Source organism: Pseudophryne corroboree, chromosome 3, assembly GCF_028390025.1.
Source record: "Pseudophryne corroboree isolate aPseCor3 chromosome 3, aPseCor3.hap2, whole genome shotgun sequence".
In the NCBI taxonomy this organism is placed as follows: Eukaryota; Metazoa; Chordata; class Amphibia; order Anura; family Myobatrachidae; genus Pseudophryne; species Pseudophryne corroboree.
In genome coordinates this window covers 385,318,163-385,336,829 of record NC_086446.1, presented here as the reverse complement: position 1 = coordinate 385,336,829, position 18,667 = coordinate 385,318,163, and the positions used below count along the sequence as shown (strand labels likewise).

General features: G+C 46.8%; 1 protein-coding gene across 1 annotated transcript in view; it reads left to right on the top strand.

The window, feature by feature from the left end:
• Positions 1–18,667, top strand: part of MRC2 (mannose receptor C type 2) — a 174,470-nt gene that overhangs the window by 86,304 nt on the left and 69,499 nt on the right. The window contains exons 3-4 of the mRNA XM_063960019.1: positions 5,736–5,909; positions 6,391–6,555. Coding sequence (XP_063816089.1) covers positions 5,736–5,909; positions 6,391–6,555 — 339 coding nt within the window. The remainder of the gene's footprint in view (positions 1–5,735; positions 5,910–6,390; positions 6,556–18,667) is intronic.

Sequence of the window (18,667 nt, the reverse complement as noted above, 5' to 3'; positions counted from 1 at the left end):
TTGCGTGGAACCTTCCAAATGGAATTGCTTCGTACGAAGCTACCATTTTTCCCAGGACACGTGTGCATTGATGTACCGACACCTGTCCCGGTTTTAGGAGGTCTCTGACTAGAGATGACAACTCCTCGGCTTTTTCCACTGGAAGAAACACTTTTTTCTGGTCTGTGTCCAGAATCATTCCCAGGAACAGAAGACGTGTCGTCGGGACCAGCTGTGACTTTGGAATACTGAGAATCCAGCCGTGCTGTTGTAGCACTTCCCGAGAAAGTGCTACCCCCACTACCAACTGTTCTTTGGACCTCGCCTTTATCAGGAGATCGTCCAAGTACGGGATAATTAAAACTCCCTTCTTGCGAAGGAGTATCATCATTTCGGCCATTACCTTGGTAAAGACCCTCGGTGCCGTGGATAACCCAAACGGCAGCGTCTGGAACTGATAGTGACAGTCCTGTACCACAAATCTGAGGTACTCCTGGTGAGGGGGGTAAATGGGGACATGTAGGTACGCATCCTTGATGTCCAGGGAGACCATGTAATCCCCCTCGTCCAGGCTCGCAATAACCGCCCTGAGCGATTCCATCTTGAACTTGAACCTTTTGATGTAAGTGTTCAAGGCTTTTAAATTTAAGATGGGTCTCACCGAACCGTCCGGTTTCGGTACCACAAACATTGTGGAATAGTAACCCTTTCCTTGCTGAAGGAGGGGTACCTTGACAATCACTTGCTGTGAATACAGTTTTTGGATAGCCACCAACACTGCCTCCCTGGCAGAGGGAGTTGCTGGTAAGGCAGATTTTAGAAAACGGCGGGGGGAAGGGGACGTCTCGAATTCCAGCCTGTACCCCCGAGATACTACTTGAAGGGTCCAGGGATCCACCTGTGAGAGAGCCCACTGTGTGCTGAAATTTCTGAGACGGGCCCCCACCGTACCCGGGTCCGCCTGTGAAGCCCCAGCGTCATGCTGTGGACTTACCGGACGCGGGGGAGGACTTTTGCTCTTGGGAACTGGCTGTATGCTGCAGCTTTTTCCCTCTACCTTTGCCTCTCGGCAGAAAGGACGCGCCTCGAGCCCTCTTGTGTTTTTGGGGCCGAAAGGACTGTACTTGATAATACGGTGCTTTCTTTTGCTGTGGGGTAGCTTGTGGCAAAAATGTCGATTTCCCAGCCGTAGCTGTGGAAACGAGGTCTGAAAGACCATCCCCAAACAGTTCCACCCCCTTATAAGGCAAAACTTCCATGTGCCTTTTTGAATCGGCATCACCTGACCACTGCCGAGTCCATAACCCCCTTCTGGCGGCAATGAACATTGCACTTATTTTTGATGCCAGCCGGCAAATATCCCTCTGTGCATCACGCATGTATAATACAGCGTCTTTTATATGCTCTACTGTCAGCAAAATATTGTCCCTATCCAGGGTATCAATATTATCCAACAGGGAATCTGACCACGCGGCAGCAGCACTGCACATCCATGCTGATGCAATCGATGGTCGCAATATAATGCCCGTGTGTGTATATATAGCTTTTAGGGTAGCTTCCTGCTTTCTATCGGCAGGATCCTTTAGGGCGGCCGTATCCGGAGACGGTAGTGCCACCTGTTTTGATAAACGTGTAAGCGCTTTATCTACCCTAGGGGATGTTTCCCAACGTGACCTATCCTCTGGCGGGAAAGGGTACGCTGCCAATAACCGTTTAGAAATTATAAATTTCTTATCGGGGGAAGTCCAGGCTTCCGCACACACCTCATTTAATTCCTCAGATGCAGGAAAAACTACTGGGAGTTTTTTCTCACCGAACATAATACCCTTTTTTGTGGTACCTGGGGTACTATCAGAAATGTGTAATACATTTTTCTTTGCCTCAATCATGTAACGGGTGGACCTATTGGAGGGTACATTAGTCTCATCGTCGTCGACACTGGAGTCGGTATCCGTGTCGACATCTGTGTCTGCCATCTGAGGTAGCGGGCGTTTTAAAGCCCCTGATGACGTTTGAGACGCTGGAACAGTCACAAGCTGAGTAGCCGGCTGTCCTATGTCGTCAAACCTTTTATGTAAGGAGCTGACACTGTCACGTAATTCCTTCCATAAGTCCATCCACACAGGTGTCGACCCTTCAGGGGGTGACAACACACTTACAGGCATTTGCTCTGCCTCCACATCATTTTCCTCATCATACATGTCGACACAGCGGTACCGACACACAGCACACACACACAGGGAATGCTCTGACAGAGGACAGGACCCCACAAAGCCCTTTGGGGAGACAGAGGGAGAGTATGCCAGCACACACCAGAGCGCTATATACCACAGGGATATCACCTATAAAGTGTGTTTTCCCCTTATAGCTGCATATATATATTATTTGCGCCTAAATTTGTGCCCCCCCTCTCTTTTTTACCCTTTCTGTAGTGCAGGACTGCAGGGGAGAGCCAGGGAGCGATCCTTCCAGCGGAGCTGTGAGGGAAAATGGCGCCAGTGTGCTGAGGGAGATGGCTCCGCCCCTTTTTCGGCGGTCTTTCTCCCGCAATTTTAAGATTTCTGGCAGGGGTTAATATACACCTATATAGCCTCTGGGGCTATATATGGTGTCAGTTTGCCAGCCAAGGTGTTATTTATTGCTGCTCAGGGCGCCCCCCCCCAGCGCCCTGCACCCATCAGTGACCGCAGTGTGTGGTGTGCATGAGGAGCAATGGCGCACAGCTGCAGTGCTGTGCGCTACCTTGAAGAAGACAGGAGTCTTCATCCGCCGATTTTCCGGACCTTCTTGCTTCTGGCTCTGTAAGGGGGACGGCGGCGCGGCTCCGGGAACGGACGACGAGGTCGGGTCCTGTGTGCGATCCCTCTGGAGCTAATGGTGTCCAGTAGCCTAAGAAGCCCAAGCTACCACCACTTAGGTAGGTTCGCTTCTTCTCCCCTTAGTCCCTCGGTGCAGTGAGCCTGTTGCCAGCAGGTCTCACTGTAAAATAAAAAACCTAAATTATACTTTCTTTCTAGGAGCTCAGGAGAGCCCCTAGTGTGCATCCAGCTCAGCCGGGCACAGAAATCTAACTGAGGCTTGGAGGAGGGTCATAGGGGGAGGAGCCAGTGCACACCAGATAGTCCTAATTCTTTCTTTAGATGTGCCCAGTCTCCTGCGGAGCCGTCTATTCCCCATGGTCCTTACGGAGTTCCCAGCATCCACTAGGACGTCAGAGAAATATGGCATATCCACTCTATGGAATGTATCACTAGCATATTGAAGGGCTCTTCTAAAATGTTTGCTAAGGTCTGGGAACTGCAAACTTCCTATTTCCAGGCTTCCCCTGCATTCAATTGCTAAATAGTTATGGACCTGACCAGTCGAGTTACCCCTCTCCTCCCTTCCCTTCCCTCACCTACAACCCCCCCCCCCCCCCCCCCTTTATCTCTCTTTCCTTTCTTATCTCTTTTTCTGTTCTTTTTTCAATGCTCTATTCTTCTTCTTCTAAAAAAAGAAAGTTAGATGAGACTTGCCTTCATATGTGCTCAGTGATTACCTTATTCCTTGACAATTTTTTTGACCTCTAAGCAGGTTATTTCTGTAATGTGTCTCATCTTACTAAGAAAATATATTATAACACGAAAAAATCTATTATTTTAAAGGCCAGATTTTTTTAATGAAAACCTACACATTGAATCTTGCTTTTTGCTATTTTTGGAAGGTGGATTAGTGCTGAAGTAAGAACTACAAAGTAGTTCTTTGTGGTATTTATTCAATCACATTTGCTTTTAGTTAACCTTATTTTGTGCCCATTTTGGACAAGTTTTACCTGACATGTTAAATACTAATGATATTTTCTGAAAATGCAATGTCTTAAATAAACCCAAGGTATAATTTATGTGGGTATGTGGTACTGATGGACTGTGACAAGGACAGAGGAACCCTCAGCAGCGAAGGGTCTATATGCCCACACAGACACACAAACACACACACACACACACACACACACGCCCAGCGCTACCCACTCAGCAAAGGGATGCAGTGCAGGTAGGCGCCAGGCTTGAGAGGCGTTCTAGCTGCTCGGCATCCCCCACTGCTGCGCTGCCTGTCCCCCCCTGCTGCTGCCGGCTGCTGCGCCTGTCACACTGTGACAGGCAGCGGCGCCGGAAGCTTAAAGCGTCCTCACCCCCACCCTAACTGTGTGACAGCGCGCAGTGTTTACTCACTGTGCTGGAAGACCCGAAAAGGGGGCAGAGCTTCACGGAACCAAGGGGCAGAGCTACAAGGGACCAGGCTGATCATGAGGAGGAACAGGAGGATGGACAGCTCCGGCCAGCCAGACTTCCTTTTGGTAAAAAGAAGTAAAGAGAGTGAGTGAGCTTGAGAAAGTGGATGTGTGTGTGTGTATATATCTGTATGTATGTGTGTGTGTGTGTGTGTGTGTGTGTGTGTGTGTGTGTGTGTGTATGTGTGTATGTATGTGTGTGTATATGTTTGTGTATGTGTGTGTGTATCCATGTGTGTGTATGTGACTGTGTGTGACTGGGTGGACAAAATGTGTGTAAGCGGCACTACCACAGGTGGAATTTTGTGTAAGCGGCACTACTACAGGGGGGATTTTGTGTAAGCGGCACTACTACAGGGGGGATTTTGTGTAAGCGGCACTACTACAGGGGGGATTTTGTGTAAGCGGCACTACTACAGGGGGGATTTTGTGTAAGCGGCACTACTACAGGGGGGATTTTGTGTAAGTGGCACTACTAAAGGGGGGATTTTGTGTAAACAGCACTAATACAGGGTGGGATTTTGTGTAAGCGGCACTACTACAAGGGGGATTTTGTGTAAACGGCACTAATACAGGGTGAGATTTTGTGTAAGCGGCACTACTACAAGGGGGATTTTGTGTAAACGGCACTAATACAGGGTGGGATTTTGTGTAAGCGGCACTACTACAGGGGGGATTTTGTGTAAGTGGCACTACTACAAGGGGGTTTTGTGTAAACGGCACTAATACAGGGTGGGATTTTGTGTAAGCGGCACTACTACAGGGGGCATTTTGTGTAAGCGGCACTTCTACGGGGGGGACTTTGTGTAGGCAGCACTACTAAGGGGGCATTTTGTGTAAGCGGCACTACAACAGGGTGGGATTTTGTATAAGTGGCACTACTACAGGGGGGATTTTGTGTATAAGAAGCATTACTAGGTGCGGTCTGATTGGGTCAGCTCTGTTCATTATATACAGTACAGTCAGTAACCAGGAAATCTGATAAGATGGATTGTGATTTACATAGTTTAATTACTTTTTAACCCAACAAGTATATACTTGCGGCGGGATGTAATGCCGCCCATATCCAGCGGTTGTGCGGGATGCTGGACGAACGCGGGTGTTTTTTTTTAAAGGGGCAATCACTTACATAGCAAAACCATGCCTTGTAAGTGATTGCCCCTTTAAAAAAAAGTCTGAGTTTGGCTGGCATTCCGCACGGCCAGCGGATTCGGGTGGTATTACATCTAGTCATCCATGTTTACAGTTGCCATTCTGCCTTTGGCTATAGCATAAAGACAAATATTATGCTTCCACCCAGGGAAAGGACTCCCAGAGAGACTTTGTGGGTGCAGTAGGTATTATGTAAAACAAACTTATGTTACCCATTACATGTCCTCTGATGTGATACAGTTTCACTTGTAAATGGTAATTACCACTGGCTCACACGTTGTATCTGTATTTCTATTAACTCCTAATTTTATTTATTTAACTTGCTTTGTCTCTTCAGATATTTACACTATTCAAGGGAATTCCAATGGACGGCCCTGTGCCATCCCTTTTAAGTACGACAACCAATGGTTCTACAGCTGTACAAGCACAGGACGAGAAGACGGCCATCTTTGGTGTGCAACTACTGTTGATTATGGCAAAGATGAAAAGTGGGGTTTCTGCCCAGTAAAAAGTAAGCATCCATAATGTATTATTGTTACAAATATTTCTTAGAATGAAACATGAGGGAGAGTGGGATAATGGTGGTTATTTTATGTATTATTTATCACCTCCCAGCAGGCATCACTGAGAAGGCATGCAAACGAACCCACTGTATCTAATAAATGTAATTCTTCTTTTTGGGCTATAATATATTGGGATCAGTAAAATATTGGTATGGCACAATTTTGGCGGCCTAAATAAATGTGCAAAGCATGAGCTAGCTTTCATCATTTGTACTAACTCTGCGATTCTTTCTTATATTTCTTTAGTTCAAAAGGCACTTTCATAACTTTTTACATTTACCCTAAGCTGAAATACAATATATTTCTCGGAAACATATGCAGATAATATCTGCTATCTCATTGTTCAGATATTTCTAGTGAGCGGCAGTAGTTTCTCAGACTGATAGAGAGCGATTCATAGTATTCTTATTTTGTTATGCTCTGTTTCAGGTGCTGACTGTGAGGCATTCTGGGACAAGGATCCACTAACCCACAGCTGCTACCAGTTTAATTTCCAGTCAGCACTGTCATGGGGAGAGTCTTGGACCAGTTGTTTGCAACAGGACGCCAATCTCCTCAGCATCAATGAGATACACGAACAGACATATATCAATGGTGAGTGGAGTGGAAGCATGTGATCCAGTAACATTCACAGAGATTATATTAGCACGTTGGCCCTCATTCCGAGTTGATCGCTCACTAGCTGCTTTTAGCAGCATTGCACACGCTAAGCCGCCGCCCTCTGGGAGTGTATCTTAGCTTAGCAGAATTGCGAACGAAAGATTAGCAGAATTGCGATTAGAAATTTCTTAGCAGTTTCTGAGTAGCTCCAGACTTACTCCTACACTGCGATCAGTTCAGTCAGTTTCGTTCCTGGTTTGACGTCACAAACACACCCAGCGTTCGCCCAGACACTCCCCCGTTTCTTCAGACACTCCCGCGTTTTTCCCCAGAAACGCCAGCGTTTTCCGCACACTCCCATAAAACGGCAAGTATCCGCCCAGAAACACCCACTTCCTGTCAATCACACTCCGATCACCAGAACGATGAAAAATCCTCGTTAGGCCGTGAGTAAAATACCAAACTTTTGTGCTAATTTACTTGGCGCAGGCGCACTGCAAACATTGCGCATGCGCAGTTTGCGACTAATCGCTCCGTAGCAAAAAAAAATAACGAGCGAACAACTCGGAATGACCCCCTATGCTGCATTCTGTTCACATAACACATGCCTTTTATATTCTATGGCAGAAACATCTGTTTGTGTAAGCGGGCTGAGTTCGTGTGACCAGTGGTTGGGAGACCGCCAGTCACCATACCGACGGCGGGATCCCGGCTCTTAGATGGCCGGCGGGGGAGCGCAATGAAGCCCCTTGCGGGCTTGATGTGCTCGCCACACTCTATGGGTGTAATGGGAATAGTCCCTGTTGGTCATCATGCCGACCTTCGGGATGGTCACCGGTCGGGATCCCGGGATCCCGGCGTTGGTATAGTGAGACCGCCCGGTCACATAACCACATCCCTTGTAAACTAAACATCTGATTATGGGGTATATTCAATAAGAGTCGGGTCCATTCCGACATGCAGTTGTCGGAATGGACCCGACAACCCCTATTCAAAACCAAATCCGACTGTCGGATTTGGCCGCTCCCGGTGTCTTATCCTGCCGCTACTGTCAGCGGCTGCCGAGTGCGCTGACAGCAGCGGCGGTGGGAGCTGTCAGCGGCGCCGGGAAGGGGAGGGGGGGGGAGCTGTCAGCGGCTGCCGTGATAGAGATGTCTGTGGCGGTGGGGACAGTAGCGGGAAAGCAGCGGAGGAGGGGAGACGGAGAGGAGGAGACGGGGCGAGTTGCGGCTGCATCAGCGGAGGCTCGCGGCGGCGTCCACCTGGCTCAAGCAAGTGGGACCTCGCTTGCTGGAGCCGGGTGGACGCCGCCGCTGGGTTCCTGCTCTTCCCGCTGCAGTGCTGCTCCCCCTGTCTCCTGCTCTCGGATCCCTCATCTAAATCCGACTTTTTTTAAAGTCGGATTGAGATTGTCGGAAACGGGGCTAAAACCTGTCGGGTTTGGCCCCGCTTCCGACCATGCACGCTGATCAGCGGCTGAAGTCGCCGATCAGCATGCATTCCGACAAGCCGGGTTTCCCGACTTGTTGGAATAAACGGGGCCCTAATGAATAGGTCAGAACCCCTTCTGACCTAAAACTGTCGGAAGCTGCCGTCTTTCCGACAAGACGGCAGCTTCCGACAGCTGTTGAATATACCCCTATGAATAAAAATGCAGCTACAATATAAAACTTAGCCCAACTAAAGTAGTTGTATAGGAATACAGAATGTGACCTGATAAATGTTACAACATTTGGGTGATCAGATGAACGCTCCTCTTTACCATGTGAAAATCAGATTCAGCTTCTGGAAGAAGAATTAATTACAGAGTGAAAATTGAGTAGATACCTGTGAATTTGTGTAGGATCTCCAGGAAGCGCAATCTACTGTAATTGTACACTGTGCTTCCTTATTCACTGCCTGCTGGACATATAGTATACAGTATGAGGAGTAATTACTCTATTTAGCTTCTGGAAATGTAATTGGGGCTTAAATATGCTCATAACCATGGGCTTTACATATGACAGATGTATATGTATCACCCACTAGACAGTATGTAATGGCTGCAAATTGTTAAATAAAGTGAATATAAAACTGTTGTAACAAGTGAGGTGTTACTACAGGTGGAGTATCCCTTATCCAAAATGCTTGGGACCAGAAGTATTTTGGATATCGGATTTTTCCGTATTTTGGAATAATTGCATACCAATGAGATATCATGGAGATGGGACCTAAGTCTAAGCACAGAATACATTTATGTTACATATACACCTTATACACACAGCCTGAAGGTCATTTTAGCCAGTATTTTGAATAACTTTGGGGGTAATTCTGAGTTGATCGCAGCAGCAAGTTTTTTAGCAATTGGGCAAAACCATGTGCACTGCAGGGGGGGCAGATGTAACATGTGCAGAGAGAGTTAGATGTGGGTGGGTTATTTTGTTTCTGTGCAGGGTAAATACTGGCTGCTTTATTTTTACACTGCAATTTAGATTTCAGTTTGAATACACCCCACCCAAATCTAACTCTCTATGCACATGTTATATCTGCCTCCCCTGCAGTGCACATGGGTGGTCATTCAGAGTTGTTCGCTCGGTAATTTTCTTCGCATTGCAGCGATTTTCCGCTAATTGCGCATGCGCAATGTTCGCACTTGCGACTGCGCCAAGTAAATTTGCTATGCAGTTAGGAATTTTACTCACGGCATTACGAGGTTTTTTCATCGTTCTGGTGATCGTAATGTGATTGACAGGAAGTGGGTGTTTCTGGGTGGAAACTGGCCGTTTCATGGGAGTGTGTGAAAAAACGCTACCGTTTCTGGGAAAAACGCGGGAGTGGCTGGAGAAACGGAGGAGTGTCTGGGCGAACGCTGGGTGTGTTTGTGACGTCAAACCAGGAACGACAAGCACTGAACTGATCGCACTGGAAGAGTAAGTCTCGAGCTACTCAGACACTGCTAAGTAATTTCTATTCGCAATTTTGAGAACCTTTCGTTCGCAATTTTGATAAGCTAAGATTCACTCCCAGTAGGCGGCGGCTTAGCTTATGCAATGCTGCTAAAAGCAGCTTGCGAGCGAACAACTCGGAATGAGGGCCATGGTTTTGCCCAACTGCTAACAAATTTGCTGCTGCGATCAACTCAGAATTAGGCCCCTTGTGCATTAAACAAAGTGTGTGTACATTCACACTATTCATTTATGTTTCGTAGACACCTTATACACACAGCTTGAAGGTCATTTAATACAATATTTTGAATAACTTTGTGTATTAAACAGTTTGTGTACATTGAGCCATCAGAAAACAAAGGTTGCACTATCTCACTCGCACGCAAAAAATTCCGTATTTTGGAATATTCCGTATTTCGGAATATTTGGATATGGGATACTCAACCTGTAATACCTTTTTTCCACTGACTTGAAAATCCAGTTATTGCACATGAACGTGCAATAAGTCGCAGATTTTTGCCAGTGGAAACTGCTCCACCCGGGTTCAGTCACCTGTGAATCCTTCCCAGTTGCCAGCAGGGTTTTACACGGCAAGGACTCGAGTGAGCTACAGTGAAAATGGGTAACCCGAGTCATCTGACCTGTTCACAGCATGGGGAGAGCTGCTTTCCTGGCGCAAGGAGATGATGTAATCTCCAAGCACTAGCACTGCACCCGTGTGAACAGCGCTGACCCGGGAATTACCCGGGTCAGCACCGCAGTGTAAAAATGGTTGTCTCAGGTCTGACCTGGTTTGGAACCAGGGGGCAGATGTATTATCTGTCGTTATGAGTGTTCACTCCCCCTCTCCGTCAGCCAAGATGTTAATATATCTCGACGGTAGTGCTTTCGGAGTGATACCAGCACGATATCCCCAGTATCATAGATTTCTGTAGCTGGGTACACTGTGTTCCACAGGGAATACTTCGGGGTGTAGAGATGGATCTTGAACCAGGCACCAACAGGTTAAAGCTTTAGCTATCCCAGGATGCATTGGGGCCTCCTTTATAACCCCTCCTCCAGGCACTGTGAGCTCAGTTTCGAGCTGGTGCCTGCAGAGCAGGCTAGTCAACAGGGGGGGCTGCGCTGGGCAGCCCTGAAGAAAGCTTTCTCAGAAGACGTCAAGGGCCGCAGCACCGTTATATGTCAGAGTGACATTCAGCGCTGCGGCTCCATCACCTCCCAAATGGCGTCACATACTCCCGCGGCTCAGTTCCCGGGTACTTGCGGCAGAGATGCTCCGGCTCTAGGCACACGGTCGCAGACACTCTCCTGGTTTGCGTGGCTGCTACGGGGAGGAGGAGGAGGAGTACAGATCGGGTGTACTAACACCCAGTTTAATAAGACTCCGTAGGACCAGGCGGTGAGGACCAGCATAGGGGAGCCGGCGCTTGACCTGTAGCCCCTCCCCCAACCCAGGGTGTCATCTCTGAGCAGATTTTCCCGCCCTGGAGCTGCTTTCCACTCTCCCTCACTCCCTGACTGCGACACTGGGTGCCATCTTAGGTATAGCTTCGGCTGGTCTCCGGGACTGCAGGGCAAGGTCTCCCTTGCTGTGACTTTACAAACACTTAAGTATTCTACATGTCTTTATACAGACAGCGTTAGTTAAGAACAAATGTACCTGTTACAGAATATATTGTACGAGTATTCTGATATATACCTCCGGTTTTGGACCGCGCTGTGTTTTATATATATATATATATATATATATATATAAATACCGATATGCTATTGTAGACTAGTCCAGTGCAGTTTTATTGTCATAACTATTAATTATCTGCATTGTCACTGTGACTGTGTGTGCCTGTATCTGTTGTGTGAATTTCACTTTCAGTGTTTCCCAGATATATCTATCACTATATTCTGTACCCTAAGGGAATTGGTGCGTCAGGGTCAATTATATAGTGTGTCACAGTATTTACGGATTACACGTATTATACTGTGTACTCAGTCACCTAATACCGGATTTATTTGCAGGTGTTGTGTACTGGGTACTCAGTCACATACAAGAGGATTTATTCGCAGGTATTGTACTCTGTCTGGCTTTATTGTACTCATACGCTCTATTGTTGCATTTACTGACATGTCTAACAAAAAGTGCAGTAAATCTGGGGATGCTCCCGCATCATGCAGGGCATGCACCAAGGATTTACTTGAGGGGGAAGTGTTATATGATGGTCTGTGTAATGTGTTCTCAACCTTGTTGGGTACTCTGGTGGACCGCCTTACGCCTACTATGGGATCTCCTGTGCCACTACAGCCTCAACTTGTCCCTATGGTTAATCCACCTTGGGTGGATAATTTGTCTAACCAGTTGCAGCAATTAAACCAATCTTTGGTTAGACAGAAATTTGCTATAGGTCACACTCGTGTCCCTGGGTCATCTAAGTGGGATGCTACCTCCTCACAATCCACGCATCTCTCAGAAGTTTCTTCTGATGAGGATGGGGAACTAACTGTCCTGTCAGATACTGAATCAGATGCTTCTGACGAGGAATCTTCTTTACAGGTTGATGTCTCTGACTTGGTGATTGCTATTAGACAGATCCTCCAAATCTCTGATGATGATGAGGATTCCACTACGGTGTCTAAGAAACATGAGAAGTTTAAACGTCAGACGGTAACTAAAACTCTATTACCACATTCTGACCATTTAGTGGACATACGCCAAGAACCCTGGTCTGAGCCATAGAAGAAATTCCCCTTACCCAAATGGGCCTTAGCTTTATATCCTCTCCCTGCAAAGTTATATAACAAGTGGAAAAACCCACCGCCGGTGGATTCCCATGTCACCCGTCTAGTGGTATGTTCTACTCTGCCTGTCACTACTGTCACCTCACTAAAGGAACCGACAGATAAACATGTGGAGGGATGCCTGAAATCTATTTACTTCCTAAAAGGTGCTGTGCATAGACCCACTATTGCAGCCTCCTGGGCTGCAAAAGGTATTGAAGCATGGGTTCAGGCATTGGAGGAAGAGCTACCCGATTAATTATCTGACAAGGCCAGACAATATCTGTCTCACATTACCACCGCTGCCTATTATATTCAGGAGGCATCCTCTGAGGCAGGTGTGTTGGCGGCTAAGGCGTCAACTACGTCTGTCCTAGCTTGCCGTATTCTGTGGTTGAGGTCATGGAAGGTGGACCTGGACTCCAAAAAGACCTTGGAGGTACTCCCTTTTAAGGGAGACATCTTGTTTGGAGAAGACCTAAATAAAATTGTGTCTGATTTAGCGGCTGCTAAAACTGCATTTCTCCCAAATCCTACTCCCTCTGCACAGAGGCAAAAGGTACCACTTTTCGTTCCTTTCGGCCTCATGGGAAAGCAAAAGGTCAGGCATACCCAAGATAGTCTCGTGCTACCAAAACCACAAAGCCCAAGACAAAACAGTCCTGCTGCATGATGGGGCGGGCCTCCCCCCTGGGATCCCAGGGTGGGGAGCCGACTTCTACAGTTCACCCAGGTCTGGTTAAAGACCACTTCAGACGCATGGGTGCAGGAAGTTGTCTTTCACGGGTACGCAGTCTCCTTCAAGAGACATCTCACTCGCCAGTTTTGCACCACGGTTATCGCTTCAGATCCGTTAAAAGCGCAAGCTCTACAAATGGTTTTGAGTTCCCTCCTGGATACAGGACTGGTGATGCCGGTTCCTTTGTCCCACAGAGGCAAAGCATACTACTTGACCCTGTTTTTAGTTCCGAAACCCAATGGGTCTTTCCGGCCTATACTCACCCTCAAATCATTGAACAAGTTTGTGAGAGTGTCCAAGTTCCGTATGGAAACTCTGCATTCAATTGTACTGGCCATGGAACTCGGAGACTATATGGTATCCCTGGATATGCAAGATGCATACCTGCATATACCTATTGCCATGTCGCATCAGCAATATCTGCGGTTTGCTATTGGCAACATCCACTATCAGTTTCAGGCTCTGCCATTTGGACTGGCTATGGCCCCTCGGATCTTCACCAAGGTTATGCCGTGATGACAGCTCATCTCCGTCGCCAGGGAATGAGGATCATACTGTATTTGGATGACTTGCTGATCCTGGCAAACTCCCACGATGTCCTTCTCAGTCATCTACAACTGACAGTAAGCTTCCTACAAGCCCACGGGTGGCTCATCAATTGGAAGAAGTCCTTGCTGGTCTCAGCTCAGAGCATGGTGCATCTGGGGGCACTGCTGGACCCGCACAGTCAACGGCTGTTTCTGTCTTCAGAGAAAGTCCTGAAGCTTCAGGACAGGATAAGATGCTTCCTTTGTCGTCCCAGAGTGTTGATACACTCAGCGATGCAAATACTTGGTCTGATGGTGTCGGCATTCGACATGGTTGCTCAATTTCATTCCCGCCCTCTGCAGAGGTTAATCCTTTCCAAATGGGACGGCCTACCTCATCGGATCAGGTCTCATATGATCACTTTGACTCCGGAGGTTTGTCTATCGCTGACCTGGTGGCTTCAAGACTAGCAATTAAGCAGGGGCCGTCCCTTCTGTATCACCGACTGGGTCCTGCTGACAACGGATGCCTATCGGAGGGGATGGGGCGCGATGTTGGAGCAACACTCTTTTCAGGGTCGGTGGACCAAGAAGGAATCACTACTCCCAATAAGCATTATGAAGTTGCAGGGAGTGTTCAGTGCATTGTCTCTTGCCCTGCCCTTAGTACAGAACAGGCCTGTTCAAGTACAGTCAGACAACGACATCATGGTGGCATACATAAACCATCAAGGTGGCACTCGAAGCGGCATGGCAATGTTGGAAGTGTCAAAGACCCTTCAATGGGCGGAACGCCATCTGCCAGCAATATCGGCAGTGTTCATTCCGGGTGTCCTCAACTGAGAAGTGGACTTCCTCAGTCGTCAGGATGTACACCCTGGAAAGTGTAGTCTTTATCCGGAAGTCTTTCAACTCCTAGTGGACACGTGGGGCCTACCAGATGAAGACCTGATGGCGTCTCGACACAGTCACAAAGTTCCAGTCTTCGGATCAAGGACCAGGCTTCTTCAAGCAGCGTTCGTGGACGCACTAGCCATTCCATGGAACTTTCGGCTGCCTTACGTGTTCCCTCCAGAGTCACTTCTGCCCAGGGTACTGCGGAAGTTCAAGCAAGAAGGAGAAATACTACTTCTAGTCGCTCCAGCATGGCCCAAACGGCATTGGTTCTCAGATCTGCAGGGTCTATCGACAGAGCATCCTCTTCTACTTCCTCAACGACCAGACATTCTCGTACAGGGCCCTTATCTCTACCCAGACCTGGTCAGGCTGGCTTTGACGGCGTGGCTTTTGAAGCTTCACTCCTAAGGAAAAAAAGGATTTTCTGAGGCGGTCATCCAAACTATGTTGAAGGCCCGCAAAGCGGCATCTGCCCGGCTCTATTACAGTGTCTGGAATTCTTATGTCACCTGGTATGCTGATAAGAACTATGATGTTCACAGATTCAAGTCATCCAGAATCCTGGCTTTCCTGCAACAAGGCCTGGACTTAGGCCTTCGTCTGGTCTCCCTCAAGGTTCACATATCTGCCTTGTCATGTGGTTTCAGAGTAAAATTGCATTTATACCTGACATTCATACATTCACTCAGGGTGTGTTACGGATTCAGCCTCCCTATGTCCCTCCTGTGGCTCCATGGGATCTGTCTGTTGTCCTGAATGCCCTGCAAGAGTCTCCATTTGAACCTCTTGAGTCAGTGGACCTTAAATGGCTCACAGCAAGGTCCTGTTTCTGCTGGCTATTGCCTCAGCTAGAAGGGTGTCGGACTTAGGTGCTTTGTCCTGTCGTCCACCCTTTCTGATGTTCAATCATGACCGGGCAATTCTGAGAACTCGCCCATGTTTCTTACCTAAAGTGGTGTCATCTTTCCACAAGGGATTGTGGTTCCGGCCTTTATCTCTTCTGACTTGACCCCCAAAGAGCGGTCTTTGGATGTGGTAAGGGTTCTACGTATATATGGGGAGAGAACTGCCTCTATCAGGAGGTCAGATACCCTCTTTGTACTATTTGGTTTCCACAAACGTGGCTGGCCTGCGAATGAGCAAACCTTGGCCAGATGGATTAGAATGGTGATTGCACAAACTTATGGGCAGGCTGGGCTCCCAGCTCCTGCTGCTATTAAAGCCCATTGTACTCGGTGTCTTGGAACTTCTTGGGCAGCCCGCCATGGCGCTTTCGCAGAACAATTGTGCCAGGTTGCTATGTGGTCCTCTGTGAATACGTTAACCAGGTTCTTCCACCTCCCAGGAAGCTTCCTTTGGACACCGGGTTCTCATACCCGCTAAGGTGCGTCCCCTCCCTTGAGGAACTGCTTTAGGACATCCTCGATGTATTCCCTGTGGAACACAGTGTACCCTGCTGCAGAAAAGGAGATTTATGGTAGACTTACCATTGTTAAATCTCTTTCTGCGAGGTACACTGGGTTCCACAGGGCGCCCACCCTGACGCCCTTAGCCTCTATGGGTTTGTATGGCATTAGCCGCTGGTCCCTTCACCTGTCGTGAGAATGTGGTTCTATGTGACTAACATCTGCCTTCTCTTTTACCTGCTCCTGCATTGGAATGTTTAACGAAACTGAGATCACAGTGTCTGGAGGCGGGGTTATAGAGGAGGCCCCAATGCACCCTGGGATAGCTAACCTGTTGGTGCCTGGTCCCAGATCCATCTCTACACCCCAATGTATTCCCTGTGGAACCCAGTGTATCTATGTTTCTATGTTACCTTGCAGAGAGAGATTTAACATTGGTAAGTCTACCATAAATCTCCTTTTACCCCTGTGTTCCAAATCCATGGTTAAACCCGGAACTTTAGTGGAAAAGAGGTATAAGAGGGAGGCATAAAATGAAATTGATACATTATAATGCAGTTTTGTGCAGACCATATATATGGTAGTAACTTAGGGGAAACATTGTTAAGGTATTCAGTACATTAATTAAGGTTAAAAATATGTGTCTGATCTGACAAGAAATGTACAGTCAGGTCCATAAATATTGGGATATCGACACAATTCTCATATTTTGGGCTCTAGTCTATACACCACGACAATGGATTTGAAATGAAACAAACAATATGTGCTTTAACTGCAGACTTTCCGCTTTAATTTAAGGGTATTTACATCCAAATCAGGTGAACGGTGTAGGAATTACAATGGTTTCTATATGTGCCTCCCACTTTTTAAGGGACCAAAAATAATGGGACAAATGATTCAAAAGCTATTTCATGGACAGGAGTGGGCTAGTCCCTCGTTATTTCATCATCAATTAAGCAGGTAAAAGGTCTGGAGTAGATTCCAGGTGTGACATTTGCATTTGGAATCTGTTACTGTCGACTCTCAATATGAGATCCAAAGAGCTGCCACTATCAGTGAAGCAAGCCATCATTAGGCTGAAAAATCAAAACAAACCCATCAGAGCGATAGCAAAAACATTAAGTGTGGCCAAATCAACGGTTTGGAACATTCTTAAAAAGAAAGAACGCACCGGAGAGCTCAGCAACACCAATGACAGAAGAATTCTTTCCCTGGTGAAGATAAACCCCTTCACAACAGTTACCCAGATCAAGAACACTCTCCAGGAGGTAGGTGTATATGTGTCAAAGTCAACAATCAAGAGAAGACTTCACAAGAGTGAATATAGAGGTTTCACCACAAGATGTAAATCATTGGTGAGCCACAAAAACAGGAAGTCCAGATTAGAGTTTGCCAAACAACATCTAAAAAAGCCTTTACAGTTCTGGAACAACATCATATTATTATTATTATTATTATTATTATTATTATTATCCTTTATTTATATGGCGCCACAAGGGTTCTGCAGCGCCCAATTACAGAGTACATATTCACATAATCAAAACAGGAAACAAGTGACTTACAGTTGAAGACAATATAGGACAAGTACAGGGTAACTAAGCATAACTACACCAGTAAACGACATAGAGATAAGTTCCAGGTGGCCAAAAAACTGCGGGATTTGGGCAGTTGAGGATTATTAAAGTAAGAAAAGTATAAGCACATGAGGGAAGAGGGCCCTACTCGTGAGAGCTTACATTCTAAGGGGAGGGGTAGACAGACAGAAGTGACACAGATGGGGTACATAGAGAGCGTGGAACAGAGGGTTAGGATGAGATTTGGCTGGGTTTGGTAAAGAAATGGGTCTTGAGAGCCCGTTTGAAGTTTTGTAGAGAGGTGGAGAGTCTGAGGGGGAGAGGTAAAGAATTCCAGAGAAAGGGAGCAGCACGTGAAAAATCTTGGAAATAGGAGTGGGAGGAAGTAATCAGGAGACAGGAGAGGCGGCGTGCATTAGCAGAGCGAAGAGGACGGGTGGGAGAGTAAAAGGAGATAAGGTCAGAGATGTAAATGGGAGAGGCGTTTGTGAGTGCTTTGTAAGTGAGTTTGAGACATTTGAATTGGATTCTGAAAGGGAAGAGAAGCCAGTGAAGGGCTTGTAGGAGAGGGGAGATGGACATAGTGCGTTTGGTGAGGAAGATGAGCCGGGCAGCAGCATTGAGGATAGATTGGAGTGGAGAGAGGTAGTTGTCAGGGAGGCCAGTTAGGAGGAGATTACAGTAGTCCAGTCTGGAAATATTACAATCCACATATAAACAGCAATTAAAATCAAGGATAATATCCGGATATTAAAACAATATAGTGCACTCTTTGTTTAGTCCCATGCCCTGAGCTCGAATTAGTAATTGTCTATTCACACAGATAGGTCCGTACAATCTCCACTGGTACGCATTAATTGTGTCCAATTGTAACCATGCTGTCTTGATAATTAATTGGCTTTAAACAAGGAGCCTTCCAGTGACTGATACATTTTTGCTGGATACAAATAATAAGAAGGTTGCCTTGTTTAAAGCCAATTAATTATCAAGACAGCATGGTTACAATTGGACACAATTAATGCGTACCAGTGGAGATTGTACGGACCTATCTGTGTGAATAGACAATTACTAATTCGAGCTCAGGGCATGGGACTAAACAAAGAGTGCACTATATTGTTTTAATATCCGGATATTATCCTTGATTTTAATTGCTGTTTATATGTGGATTGTAATAAATGTGTGATTTAAATTGACCCTGTTCTTAGCGCTCCCTTGTTTAAATATATTTTGTGGTTTTTGGTAATTGGTGGAACAGTACCACCGG